The sequence below is a fragment of the Macrotis lagotis genome, chromosome 2 (assembly GCF_037893015.1).
Source record: "Macrotis lagotis isolate mMagLag1 chromosome 2, bilby.v1.9.chrom.fasta, whole genome shotgun sequence".
Taxonomy (NCBI): domain Eukaryota; kingdom Metazoa; phylum Chordata; class Mammalia; order Peramelemorphia; family Peramelidae; genus Macrotis; species Macrotis lagotis.
In genome coordinates, this window is record NC_133659.1 from 107,234,588 (window position 1) to 107,249,212 (window position 14,625).

The 14,625-nt window shown below is 40.2% G+C and overlaps 1 protein-coding gene across 1 annotated transcript in view; it reads left to right on the forward strand.

The window, feature by feature from the left end:
- The window catches only part of MAPKAPK2 (MAPK activated protein kinase 2), an 88,692-nt gene that overhangs the window by 52,541 nt on the left and 21,526 nt on the right, over window positions 1-14,625 (forward strand). The window contains exons 2-9 of the mRNA XM_074222541.1: window positions 8,128-8,267; window positions 8,597-8,661; window positions 10,690-10,769; window positions 12,095-12,221; window positions 12,982-13,057; window positions 13,452-13,576; window positions 13,982-14,067; window positions 14,203-14,283. Coding sequence (XP_074078642.1) covers window positions 8,128-8,267; window positions 8,597-8,661; window positions 10,690-10,769; window positions 12,095-12,221; window positions 12,982-13,057; window positions 13,452-13,576; window positions 13,982-14,067; window positions 14,203-14,283 — 780 coding nt within the window. The remainder of the gene's footprint in view (window positions 1-8,127; window positions 8,268-8,596; window positions 8,662-10,689; window positions 10,770-12,094; window positions 12,222-12,981; window positions 13,058-13,451; window positions 13,577-13,981; window positions 14,068-14,202; window positions 14,284-14,625) is intronic.

Genomic DNA, 14,625 nt, shown 5'->3' on the forward strand with positions numbered 1-14,625 from the left:
AAAAAAAAAAACTTTGAACTTAGAGAGGTCAAGGGGTTACAGGTGTGGAATGTTGCATACCCTTTCAGATGAGATCACTATATTATTAGCTTTCCTGAATGTTTTTACCTTATTTCAAGAAGAGAACTCTCATGGGGTATAGGTCATCTGGAAATGCTTATAATGTAAAACAAAGTCAGGTCAATAAAACTTAAGAAAAAAAACTAAATCAGAATAGTAAGATTAAAGCCAAAGGAAACTGGAAAAGGAATGGAGGAACATGGAGGTGTAATCCTTACTTTGTTCCTTTTTCCTTCCCTGTGGGGAAGCCTAGGATTCTCTTCCTTTAGCTAGTCTCCTGGAATGTGTATTTTGGAAGGAGGGAGAGAAGTCTATCTGTAGGGTGTCCTGTTTCTTATCCCTGATTTCTCTCCACCTCCCCCACCTTGCTTTACAGGCTGAATTCTTTCCACCTGCTGTCACATCAGAGGCAGCCAGGGCCAGCTGAGCATCAGATGCTTTCTTGGATGTGTGCTTTGGCCTTCAGGTGTGGGGGAGTAGCAACTGGAGCTTTGGAGTCTAAATTTTGAAGCTTGCTTATTAGCAGTGATAACTTTGTTGAAGCAGACAGTTTTCTTTCATCTTTGGCTTATTATGCTCTTAACCTCAACCGCTGAGGGAATAGAATGGGAGCCATGACTTTTGGAGGTGAAAATGTAATTTTTGGTCAGCATCTGGTCTCAATTTGGGAGGGTTGTATTTATGTATATAAATTCCTGTTTCTCAATATTGTAATAAGATCTAGAAAGGGGTCTGGACAAGCAAATACATTGAGCACCTGCTCTGTGATATGTTTATGTACTAGGTACTTGTAGGAAACTTCCTGGGAACAGACTAAGGAAAAAACCCTGCTCTCAAAGAGTCTAAAAGCCTAGAAGGGGAGGTATGATATTCCTGGATGTCAGTGTGTGCTGAGAACCACAAGAGTAACAGCCTGGATGCTGTGCTGAGGCAGAGGAGGTCTTGTTTACCAAACACAGAACTCTAATGCTTACACTTACCGTGGGTGATGTTCTCATGTCTGAATCAGACTTGTTGAATCAGAGGTCTGGGGAGGGAGGGAAGACTTGGTGGTGTTTTACCTTTTTTCGACCCCTCTCCACCAGCTGTCAAAATTAATTAGGTGGTGTGAGAAATAGAAAAAGGTCACACATTTTTCAGCTTAGCCAACATTGGGATGCCAGAGCTGAGCTTCTTTAGTAGCAGACCTGGAGTATACCATATCTCTTTCTCCTCTGTAGCTATTAATAACAACTTCTTTGCAGAGCTGTTCATCCTTCTAAAGGAAATAGGTTGGAGCAGGCATGTTTCCTAGTGTTCCCTGCCCCACCAGAGGATTTCTGACGCCACTGCAGGATTGGGAAGGGGGAGGCTGCCTTGGGATCTGTCCTTGGTTGCCTCTCCGCTCTTACTCTTACAATAGCCTGGCCAGTGGTCAGGATCTTGGACTGAGCTTTTCTTTTGAATTCTCTAAGATTGGGTGAGACTTAGGGAGCAGATTCTGTGACCTCCAGCTTTTACACTGGTGACTCATAGTTAACAATAACACTGCCAACCAGTTGAATTGAGGGCTGGGAAATCCTGAATCTATCCACATTTACCCCCCCCCCCCAGTCTTTATTTGAATCTGAATGTTTGACTAAAAATAATTTGAATTTATATAGCATTTTAAGATTTTTAAACACTTCTTCCATGGTAGATAAGGTAGCACAAATTATTTCTCCATTTTATGAATGGAGAATGTAGCATAGAATAATTTGCTCTAAATAACCAGGATTCAGACTTAATCCATGACCAGTTTGCCTTTTACTGTACTACCTTGGTCTCAAATCATGATAGACAAGGAGATGCCCTTAAGGGTTTAATGCAGAGTTTTCTAATACTTGGTCTATTAAATTATATTAAATTTTTTTTGATCCTCTCTTTTAAAGATTTAAAACCATCATTGTGAGCATAGATCCACAGACTTCACCAGATTGCCAAAGGGGGTTCTATGACATAGGAAAGGTTGAGAACTCCTGGTTTGATCCCCCCCCCCAATCCAACTATGTTCCATCTGAGTTTTACCTACAGAAAAAAGAAATGGGATGAAATGGGATGTTATACTGCATCATAGGATAATGATTAAGAAGTGTGAGGGTTCTCCTGGGCTTCTACCATTCTCATGCTCTTGCTGACTTCCCAGACAAGCCATTCTGCCCTCTACAGTCACTTTTTACATACATCATAAGGAAATAAACTATCTTTTTGAGCTGTCACTAATCATGGTGTTGCATTTTTCAGCTTAGCCAAGATTCAAAAAGGTTAGTCATCCTTTCCTGGATCTAGCAATTCTATAACTAGCATTTATATAACTCTTTAAGGTCTATAAAGTGTTCTCATGTTCTCACAACAGTCCTGGGAGGTAGATACTATTATTATCTTCATTTTATAGAAGAGGAACCTGAGGCAAGATAGAAGGTTAAGAGATTTGCCTAGGGTTAGAGGCTAGATTTGACCTCAGATCTTCCTGACCCCAAGTCCACTGCACCATCTAGTACCCAGTATAATCAGCATTCCTCCCTCCACCCCTCAAATCTGGAGTTATTTCCTAATGGGAGTGTTCTTCTGAGCAATTCCCCTGACTTTTTACCCTCTGATCTCAGACCGTACTGTTGGTGTTCATTTTCTTTTGATTACCAGAAAAATAAATATAAAATTTTTTCTTAATTGGGTGCTTTTTGGTTCAAACTGCTGCCTACTTAACCTTTACCAAGTCACCTGTGTTTCCAGAGCACTATCCTTCACTCTGCCCACCCCTCTCAGTCCCTGAACTTAAGTTTCTGCTAAAATGTGCTTCTCTGACCCTTGTTTCTCTTCAAACTGTAGTTTTCTGAAAAGATTCCTTAAGTCCTTCCCAACTCCACCTGATAGGTTCATTGCCCCTCTTGCCAAGTGAAGGTTGCTTGTTGTTGTCCTCTCTTCAAGAGACTTCCTCCTATATGTTTCCATGTTAATGAAAATAGTCTTTCTTTGAAAGTCCTCTTTGAACACCCTTAGACCTTCAAAAAGCTTGACCATCCCCAGTTACATTTTTTTTAGGGTTTATTTTTATTTTTTTGCAAGGCAATGGGGTTAAGTGGCTTGCCCAAGGCCACATGGCTAGGTAATTATTAAATGTCTGAGACTGGATTTGAACCACTGCACCACCTAGCTGCCCCCCACCCCCGGTACATTTTAAGCATCACAATCAATTTTTGAAGAAAGGATCACTTTGCTACAAGGGCTCTGAATACCCAGAGAAAGCAGTCAGTACCCAATTTTTTTTTAATAATTCTGATTGTCTAGACTTCAGAAATGTTATTAGTGCAGATTAAGCTTAAAAATTTATCAGTTTGAATATTGTCCTCTTCCCTTTCTCCAAGCTGATTGTTAAGCATTTATCAAACTTTCCTGGGTTAGAACAAATTATTGGTCTGAGGTAATGCCATACTGTCTACCTTAGAATACCAGTGACTGGACATGGTACTAAGAACTAGAAGAATTTCAAATAGGTTGACCCATTTTGCTTTGTTTCTATGTCTTAAACTTCCTTCTTTACCTCAGCTAGCCACCTTTCAATTGCATGCCATAATCAATCAACAGTGGCATTGACTGGGTAGTTTAGGGCAAATCAACATAAAAGCATGAAGAAAAGGGCTCAACTAAATATAGTAAAGGTATAAAGCCTGCATTGTTTCTTCCTCCCTTGATATCAGTTGTTTTTTTCTTCTTCTCTGTCATTAGTGATGGTGTTGGAATTTTAAGTACTCCACAACATGACTTTCCAGTAACCTTTCCAAACATTTCTTATTGCCCCACTTCATATACTCTCCATTCTAGTCCAGCTTAGACTTCTCCATATGTAGCATTCTATCTTCCCATCCTTCCTTCCTTTACATAGCTAAATCCTGAAAACTTAATTTCATATCTCTCATATCTTAAATAGATACCTTCTTCAGTTCTTAGAATCTTTTTTTTGGTCATGTCTCATTCTTCATGACCCCATTTTAGGGTTTGTTTGGGTTTTTTTTGGCAAAAATATTGGAGTGGTTTCCTTCTTCAGCTCATTTTACAGATGAAAAAACTGAGGCAACAGGGTTGAGTGACTTGCCCAGGGTCACATAGCTAGCAAGTGTCTGAGGCCAGATTTAATCTCAGAAAGAAGAGGTTTCCTCTGGACTGTACTTCACTGCCCCACTTTAGCTGTCCTCTTAGAATCCTTATTTTTCTTCAAGTTGCAATTCAGATACCATATAATACACAGAACCTTTACTAATCTTTCAAAATGTTAAATTCTTTTGGGCCAGGAATTGCAACAAATAAAGAAACTGAGCCCTAGAATCAAGAGGAACTGAGTTCAAATTTTAACTGTAGATATTACTAAACTTGCAACCCTGGATCAGTCCCTTAATCTCTGCCTGGCTCAAGCCTCCTCATCCATAAAATGTAGATAAAAATAGCACCTACCTCTCAGGATGGTTGTGAGGATCAAATGGGATAATATTTTTTAAAACACTGCTTAGATAAGTTCATAGCTTAATAAATATTTATTTCCTTCTGTTATTTAGTATATTCCCTTTATATTTACTTATTTGTTGTGCAAGGAGGGACTTGGACTACTTGGTCTCCTAAAATCCCTTCTGCCTCTAAATCTAGGATCCTATGCTGAGTATTATATCCCCCTCCCTTTGTTATCTCCCCTCCCAAAATGAAAATTCCTTGAGGACTGGGACTGTTTTTTATCTTTACATTCCTAATACCTTGCGCTTGGGATGCCTTTAAAATGTTTGTTGAATTGAATTAAATAGTGAAGATTCCATTCTTCAGCTTAGTGCCACTAGAGGAGTTTGTAATAGGCAAACAGATTAGTGTCAGCCCATTGTACATATCCATTCCCTAGAGTATTAGAAAGAAAAAGTCAACTTTATTTTTGACATGGGCTGATAATGATGTTGAACAGTAGGGAACCACTGAGAATTTGTGCAGTATTTCAAATTAGCCATTAGATGGCAGTGTGACTCCATGGCAGTATTTCATTTATTTTTAATAGCATTGTAGATTTACTCGAATCTTCTTATTTTCCAGATGAGGACATGCCTAAGGTCAGCCAGGTAATAAGTGACAGGAGTCAGACTGGGCATGTTCCTGTGATTTCCAAAGAAGTCACAGGGTTATCTAGCTAAATTGTCCTCTGTATGACCATCCTGAGCATGGACTGAAAAGATCATAAGATTTATGACTAGAAGAGATCTTAGAGATTATCTAGTCCAACCCTTAATTTTACAGATGAAGGAATGCCAGTCCAGATGGATAATAACTTCTTAGGGTTGTACAGAGAATGTACATGGCTAGCCTGGATTTAAACCCAGGCCCTTTGACCACAAACCCATTAGTTTTGCTCCTAGACCAATCTTCATTCTCTTGGATAGTCTTTCTTTTTCAGGCTAAAAGTGCATCTTTCTGACTTCCAAAGCTGTCTGTTATCTATCTCCAATTCTGCCTATCAAATTTTAATTCCTTCTCTTTCCTCCTTTCTTCCTCCCATTTCTTATCCTTTTTTTTCTTATGTCATTCTCTTAGTCTCCCACATAGTTCTCAAGCATTCTTCCTCCCTTGTCAGCACCTATGCCCTCCCCTCATATCCTGTTCATCCTTCAAACTCTGCCTCTTTTAAGTAGCCTTCTCTAACCATGCCAGCCTTGACTGGGATCCTGTGAACATAGCTCACTGCTCATTTGTAGTCTTCTTGATTGTCTTTTGCAGGGAGTCTTATATTTTTTCTTATGACATTGTAAGGTTTTTGATGATGACCTTGTCTTCAGTCTTTTGTGTCCTATCACAGTGCCAAGCATTGTGTTGGGCCCTGATGGGGCTCAATAACTGTTTATTAGTTGGTTAAGGAGAAAGGGATGAGTGGACAGAAAAGTGGAATGGACTAGGACATATGAGTCCTTATGTACCTTTTTGGAGATGCAGGTAGATGATACTTGGAGGGACCTCCAGTTTCTCCTCTATTTAAGCCCCTTCAGTCTCCATCCATGTCTTGGTTTAACCATTTAACCCTCATCTCCTAAGTCTCTATATCCCAACTCCTTAAATAGATGGACTCAGCTGGAAAATGTAACCTAAGGAACAGCTTAGGAAGCTCTCTGTGGCAGTTGCTAGCTCCAAAATATCCCAGAGAGGTCAGGTTGGGTTTATTTCTGATCTCACAATCAGCACGAGAGACAGGGTGGTAAAGTGTTAGGAAGCTTAGCCCTGGAGTAAGATCTAGGTACTTATGTTTACCAGTTGTATGACTTTGAGTAAGCTACTTCATTTCCCCAAGTCTGTTACTCCATCTGAAAAACTTTGATAATATTTTAAATATTTGTACCAAGAAGCAAGGTGATATCAATGAACTGAGAACTGGTCTTAGAAAAGGAAAAGCTGAGTTCCAGTTCTGCTTCAAATGCTACCTTTTGGTCACCCACAGGAAATCAGTTCCCCATTCACTACTATACACAACTGTTGAAAGGAAGCATTTCTTTAGTGCCTGGCCCATTACAAATATTATCTCATCTCATGCACAATGTATCTTTAGAGCTATTATCATTCCCATTTTACAATTGAGGAAACTAAGACAGAGAGTTAAGTGAATTGCTCAGGATCACATAGTAAATATCTAAAGCCAAATTTGAACTCAGGTCTTCTTAACTCAAGACCCAGGGCTCTATTTATTCTAGCTTGTAGTTTAGGACTTTAAATTACAAAATATTGGTAGAGAGATTTTCCATACTATAGGAGTGAAGCCATAAGTCTTGTCCAAAAATGCTGTTCTGCTTCTGTCACAGAACTGCTGTGAGAAAGGACTTTGCTATGTGCTGAGTAACTGTGGGCTAGTAGTAATAGTTTTGATTCCTCATTGTGATGCAGACACACTCCTTACCCTGGTTTTCAAAGACTATGCTATTAGCATAGTCATTGGCAGGTCCCATCATAGCTTGGAGGAAAGGCTTCCAGTTGTAGTCCCAGGGATCAGTGTCATTCAGGAACCCTTCTAACTGATTTTTGGAGAGGCTCATCACCAAACTAGTTTCAGAGTAAGAATTTTCCCACATGATATGAATAATTAAATGAATGGATGAGAAATTATTAAACCTTTTTTGTTGTTCAGTTATATTCAACTCTTTTCTGGCTCCTTATAGGGGTTCCTTGGCAGAAAGACTAGAGTGATTTGCCATTTCCTTCTCCAGCTCATATTACAGATGAGAGGAAACTGAAGTAAACAGGGTGAAGTGACTTGGTCACCAGGGTCACATAGATATTAAGTACCTGAGGGCAGCTTTGAACTCACGAAGATGAATCTTCCTGACTTGAGACTCTTGTACTCTATCCACTGTGCACCTAGCTGCCTTAAACTCTTATGTGCAATATATTCTGCTAAGTACTGAAAATACAGATAAATTAGTCCTTGCTATCAAGGAATTTTCATTCAGATGGGAAAGTCTAAACATAAAGAAGGTTCCAGCTGTAAGAGAGATGACTAGCACAATTGATTTGTCAATTTTGTTAATTTACATTCACAAAACAGATGGTAATACCTCCTCTTTAACAAATGATATTTCTATTGATAATATCTCACATTTTTCTTGTGGAAGGACATTTTTCTTCTGGATCTTCAGTATCCATGCCTGCAACACCCACAGAAACAGTTGCTAGTTCACATCCATTTCCATGACAGTTGTACTTTCAGGATGGTGGCTGGGTTGGAAATAGGACCAGTAGTGGATAGAGGATTTGGGAGTAGAGGAGGATAGAGAAGCCAGAGATATTACCTGCCTGATGCTAGTAATTGGTCAGCTGAGAATTGCTCTCTCCAATACAGGGTCTAATTGAGAAGTAGAATGAAGTGTCAGGAGGTTATAAAATTCAGGATCCTGCCCTGTCTCTAGTTGCATTTCCTGGAAGGTTGTGGTTTGGTGGTAGTTTGACTCACCTGGTAACTTGCCTCCTGTCTGTCCTTCAGGGTGTTTGTCGTTTCACATTGTTTGGTCATTCATTCATTGGCTCCCTTTCTCTCTGTAGATGCTTCAGGATTGTCCCAAGGCCCGAAGGGAGGTGGATCTGCATTGGAGAGCCTCCCAGTGCCCACACATTGTCAAGATTGTGGATGTCTATGAGAACCTGTACGCTGGAAGGAAGTGTCTCCTGATTATCATGGAATGGTGAACAACTCTTCCTGCATACCCCTCCTGCTCAGAGCCCTTATTCCCAGCTCAACCCCTTGGTCCAACCTCCTACCCTTCCAGCTCCACTCACTGCCTCAGTTCTGCCTCCTCATTTCCTCCTTGCCCACATTTCAATCCTCATCTCATTCAATATATATATCAAATGTTTATTTAGTTCATTCTCATAGCAATCTTGACAGTAACAGGGAAATCTTAATATGTAAATGCTTAATTCTTTTGAAGGTTGATGCATGATTAGATAGTTATAAGATAGCTGAAGGTTCTGTTTTCAAAATCCCATTGCTAGCCTTTGGCTTTTGTTTTAGCATGGATGGTGGAGAGCTCTTCAGCCGCATCCAAGACCGGGGAGATCAGGCCTTCACAGAGAGAGGTAAGAAAACCCTCTTGGTAGAGGCCACAAAGTCTGAGTAAGTTCTCTATAAGCTATGATTCCCAAAGGAGATTTTTCTCTAGTAGGGTTAAGGGGCTATTCTATTAGCTGTGGTTCTTCCCCTAATCTCATGCCACCCCCCCCCATTCTGGAATTCTGCCAGGCTGAGTATTTTCAGATTGGGATCATGACTGACCTTGCTGACATCATTCTTGGGCAATGTTCTTAAACTTTTTTCTGTCATAGATGCCTTTGGCAGTCTGATGTGGCTTATGAATCCCTTCTCAGAATGATGTTTTTAAATACATAAAATAAAATACCTAAGATTACAAAGAAAACTAAAAGTTAATGAAAATGAAGTCATAGTTTTATTATTCAAGTTCATAGTCCCATTGAAATCTTGACATGGACATTTTGGAGGGGTATCTGTTGATTCTAAACTAAGAACCTCTTCTTCTAGGGATAGCATTTGAAACTGAAGGTTATGGACTGCACAGATTTTATTGGATCGAATCTGTACCCACAGTGATGCACTCACCCTTTCTTAAATCTTTAAATGAGATTTTAATAATAATACACTTATAACCCAAGACATATACAAGTACATACATACATATATTTTATATATATGTATTTGTGTGTGTATATGTATGTATTTAAGAGGGAAAACACCTAAGTAGATAGATAAAAGAACTCCTGAATGTCAGGCTGGGGAAGTTCCCAAGTCACAACCTTCAGGGTCTCCAACCCAAGTTAGGTAAGTGTCTGTGGCAGAGTATCCTCTCTGAAGGAGGAGGCTTCCAAAAGTCCCTTTCCCAAGGAAGCCCTTTATAATGCTTTACACAAAAGTGGCACAGAGCCAAGGGTTTATGAGACTGAACTCAGCAATCAAGGGGCTTTCATGAATGGACTCGGTGATGTGTGAGTTTAGGCCAAAACACCTTCAGATCTTAAGTACAATCCTTACCTTCTCCAGATGTCTTTAGGGAATCGGACCCCAAGACATGTTTACAAGGAATATTCCCTAGCACTCCCTGCCCCAGAACATGCTTTGATAAACAAACTTTGGTTCAGTGTACTCAAAAAGTTCCTTTTCATGAAAAAGGGTAAAAGCATCACCTGTACAAAAGTATTCATAGCAGCCCTGTTTATGATGGTAAAGAATTGGAAATTGAGTAAATGTCCATCAATTGGGGAATAATTTAATAAACTGGTATATGTATGTTATGGAACATTATTGTTCTATTAGAAACCAGGAGAGATGGAAATTCAGGGAAGCCTGGAAGGATTTGCATGAACTGATGCTGAGCAAGATGAGCAGAACCAGAAGAAATTGTATACTTTAACGACCACATGGGGGTGATGATCAACCTTGATGGACTTGGTCATTCCATCAGTGCAACAATCAGGCACAGTTTTGGGGTATCTGTGATGGGGAATACCATCTGTATCCAGAGAAAGAATTGTGGAGTTTGAACAAAGACCAAAGACTATTACCTTTAAATTAAAAAAAACCCCATTATCTTATGTAATTTTGTTATCTCATTTTATTTTTCTTCTTTAAGGATATGATTTCTCTCTCATCACATTCAACTTAGATCATTATATACCCTGGAAACAATGTAAAGACTAACAGATTGCCTTCTGAGGGGGGTGGGGAGAGGGAAGTGAGATTGGGGGAAAAATTGTAAAATTCAAAATAAATAAATTAAAAAAAAAGAAGTTCCTTTTCCTTAGACCATGACAACTGATAGAGAAGATCTCACTTTAATCCTTCACCCTTCAGCATCTTTAGAATGTAAGCTGCTTCAAAGCACAGATGTTAAGCCTCCTTTATAGCCTAGTATTGGAGATCCTTGCTGGTAGATTGATTATGTCTAAAGTCTCATACTTGTGAGGCTAAAGGCTTTCAACACTGAGCACTATTCTACTTTATTGCAGTTCCGTGTTGAATTTAGGGCCCCTCAGTAGATGGAATTGTGTTAGCCTTGCCATAATCAATATGTCTTTTCTTTTCTTTCCCTTCAGAGGCTTCAGACATCATGAAGAGCATTGGTGAAGCAATTCAGTACTTACACTCAATCAATATTGCACACAGGGATGTCAAGGTAATCCTCCTCTTCTCTCCTCTCCTCTCCCCTCTCCCCCATGCCCAACCATCTGGGAACTATGGGCTGTTACTAGCAAGAGTTGGTAATGATTTGGTGGGAAGATCTTTGGATTTGGAGTGAGAAGACTGGTATTTAAATCTTGACTTTGCCACTTTCTGTGTGTCCTTAGACAAATTATCTAGCCAGTGTGAGCCTCAGCTTTTTCCTCTATAAAATGTGGACATCTGGTAATACTAACCTCCCAGGCTGTTATGGGGCTAAACTGAGATAATTTATGTAAAGGTGCTTTGCAAACTTTGAAGCCTCTTATAACATCATTCCTTCAATTATCCCCAAAATGGTGATAATAACATCTGAATAATCATGGGATTGTTATGAGAATCAAACAAGCTAATCTATATGAAGTACTCTGTAAATTGTAAACTGTTTTTAGCATTGTTGATGAATATCAGCTATAGTGATGAGTACTCTGGTTCATTTCCCTAAACCAACTCCTGTAGGCTGAGAGAGTCTCTCCCTGATGTTGAACATAGTTTGTACTTCCCCTTTGCCTATCTTCTTTGCCTATCCTGACCAACCTGAAGCACATCCTGCCTCCCCTATAAAGTCTTCTCTTTTCCCTCCACCCACAGGAATATTTTCTTCTTTGTACTTCCGCAGCCATGATAGCTGTTACTATATCTACATTGTTTTCTAACAGCAGTTTTAATGTACCTTCTGTCCCTAATTTGATTATAAGCTCCTGCTGTTTGAATATTATATTCATCTGCAGTATCTAGAATAGTTCTAAACTTGATTGAATGAATGAGTTGATGAGTGAGTGAGGAAAGATTCAGTGCATCTTTGTTGCTTTTGGAATACAGTGAAAACTTCTTTTTTTGCCATTTAACAACATGTCTCTAGCCTACCTTTCCAGATGTATTACATATGTAATATGTAACTTTCACTTGCTCTCCAGTCTCCAGGGATTTTTACTGTTTTCTCTATGAAACATTCCAACTTGTATTTCTCAGTTGGTGCACAGGCTATTCCCCATGCCAGATGTACTCTGCATACCCATAGGGACCTTTGACACAACTTTAGCTTTCTTTATGTCTCAGCTCAGGTGCTAGATGAGACCTTTCTTGATTTCCTCATTACTAACCCTTCCCTCTTTCCTATCATGTCCTCAGTACCTAACACACACACAGTACCTGAGATGTGCCAAACCCTTAATGAATGTTTGTTGAACGAATAAGTTGGCTTTGGTCATGGCTCCTAGTTTTAGTCCTACAGGCTCAGTGAGACCTTTACATTTCTCTATCTCTCTTGTTTCTGTACAGCCTGAGAATCTTTTATATTCCTCCAAACGACCCAATGCTATCCTGAAACTCACCGACTTTGGCTTTGCCAAGGAAACTACCAGCCATAATTCCCTAACTACCCCTTGCTACACACCCTACTATGTGGGTAAGTTCCAAGAGTAGATGCAGAGGGTTCATGCTTCCCTTGCCTCCTCTCTTCTTCATTGAGCTTAGGCCACCAGCTCCTCAAAGAAAGTCATGCATTTTTTTTTTTTTTTGGTTTTTGCAGGGCAATGGGATTAAGTGACTTGCCCAAGGTCACACAGCTAAGTAAGAAATGTGTCTGAGGTCAGATTTGAACTCAATCCTTCTGACTCCAGGGCTGGTGCTCCATTCACTATGCCACCTAGCTGCCTGCCCCTATAATCATGCATTTTGAAATGGGTTTTAGTTACTGTGAGGTGGGTTTTGGTGAATAGTTATGACCAGAAGCAAGGACGTGATCAAAATGAACTACAAAAGCTTGGAATTTGCACATTTTATAGTCTTTGGACCTTGGACAGGTCATTTCAAACCCAGGAGTTTTAGTCTTTCATATCCCTAAAATGATGGGATTGAGCTAGATGATATGTAAGGTTGCTTTTCTTCTCTTAATTCTAGAATCAATTATTGCTGACTGTAGTCTTGGGTTATTTATGGAGAATGAGAGATGTTTCCTCTCCTTATAGAGAAAGAAAGGGCTATGGCAATTTCCATTTGGGTTTTTTCCAGTATGGGTCTCTCCTGTGGGGCTTGGGATAGATAAAGCTGTATGCCCAAAGAATGAAGATGACCCCCTCCATACACTGGCTCTGCTGAGGCCCTGATGAAGACTTCTCTCATGCTTCTGGGAGTATATCCCAATCCCTGTAACTTTTCCTTTATAGCTCCAGAGGTCCTGGGTCCCGAGAAATATGATAAATCCTGTGACATGTGGTCTTTGGGTGTCATCATGTATATCCTGTGAGTGCTGTGGGAAGGGGGGCAGGCATTGTTCTTCTCTCATAGGCAAGAGCTTGGGTGACGGTTATGGGGTGGGGTGGGGTAAGGATACTGCCATTATTTTCCTGGGAGATCTTTGTGTGTATATATATATATATATATATATAATCTGCCTTCTCTCTCCTGTCCCTCTCCTTGAAAAGGAGGGAACTGTCCACATGGGCAGGTATTTTACTTGGAGCACAGAATTTCTGATTATGATTCTTGGATTACTTTTTACATTGGAACCAAATTACCAAGATCTCCTTTCTTTCTGTTGGTGGGATAAGGGAAGAAGCAGGCTTTCCTCTCTTTTTTAATATGTCTCTAAGTAACAGTTCTCATATCCTTCCCCTCTTCTTTTCTCTGAGTCCAGATTGTGTGGTTACCCTCCATTCTATTCCAATCATGGCCTTGCCATTTCTCCTGGGATGAAGACACGAATCCGAATGGGCCAGTATGAGTTTCCCAATCCAGAGTGGTCGGAGGTATCTGAGGAAGGTAAGTAACCCCCTTTCTGGGCCAAATGAAGTATACTCATAGGGATTTTTATTTACTTGTGAATTTATAAAGTCATGTATTTTGTGAGTGAAGGAGAGGGAGGGAGGGAGGGAGGGAGGGAGAGAGAGAGAGAGAGAGAGAGAGAGAGAGAGAGAGAGAGAGAGAGAGAATGTCTGTGTGTGTGTGTATGTGTGTATGTGTGTGAAGGAGTTAAGAGAAGGCCTGATTAGACTATCAGCTTATGGGGACTTCAAAAACTTATATGTGACCAAGCCTTGATGCTCTCTCCATCAGGAAGTCTTATCAGAAGTGAGAACCTGGTGTCTCTAAAGGAGATATCTGTAGGTAGTTGGTGGTGGGGAGGAGTTTAGATTCTGAAATCAACTTCTTTTTCCTCTTGTGCAGTCAAAATGCTTATCCGGAATCTGCTAAAGACAGAACCAACTCAAAGAATGACCATCACTGAATTTATGAATCATCCTTGGATTATGGTAATACGGGTCTGCTGGGAGAACCCCAAACCCAGGAAAACCTCCTCTAGGACTTGGGAGACCAGGAGGTAGCTCCTGTCCAGGCGGGTTTCCTCTTTGGTCTGAACCTAAATCCTCTTTTTTTTTGTTTTGAAGCAATCGATGCAGGTCCCTCAGACTCCACTGCATACAAGTAGAGTCCTGAAGGAAGACAAAGAACGGTGGGAGGATGTGAAGGTGAGGGAAAGGCATTGCTTTGGAGGTGGGGTACAGGTGAAAGAGTGGGTGCTGGCTCCTGCAAGGGAATGGGAATCAGCATTTATGTAATACCTACTGTACACTACTTTATGTACTTTACAAATATCTCATTTGATAACAAGGGAGGAGGGGAGAAGATGCTATTAAACCTGGTAACTTTAATCTTTTGTTGACTCAGGGTATTTGTGTTAAAGAAGTAAAACTCCTGGTCATTCCTAGACAAACCCCCAGTACTTATTATGGGAAAAGAACTCAAAAGGAGACCACTTCCCTCACCTTGATGAATCTTCCCTTTATTTGATGTTGGAGTTGGAAGAGACC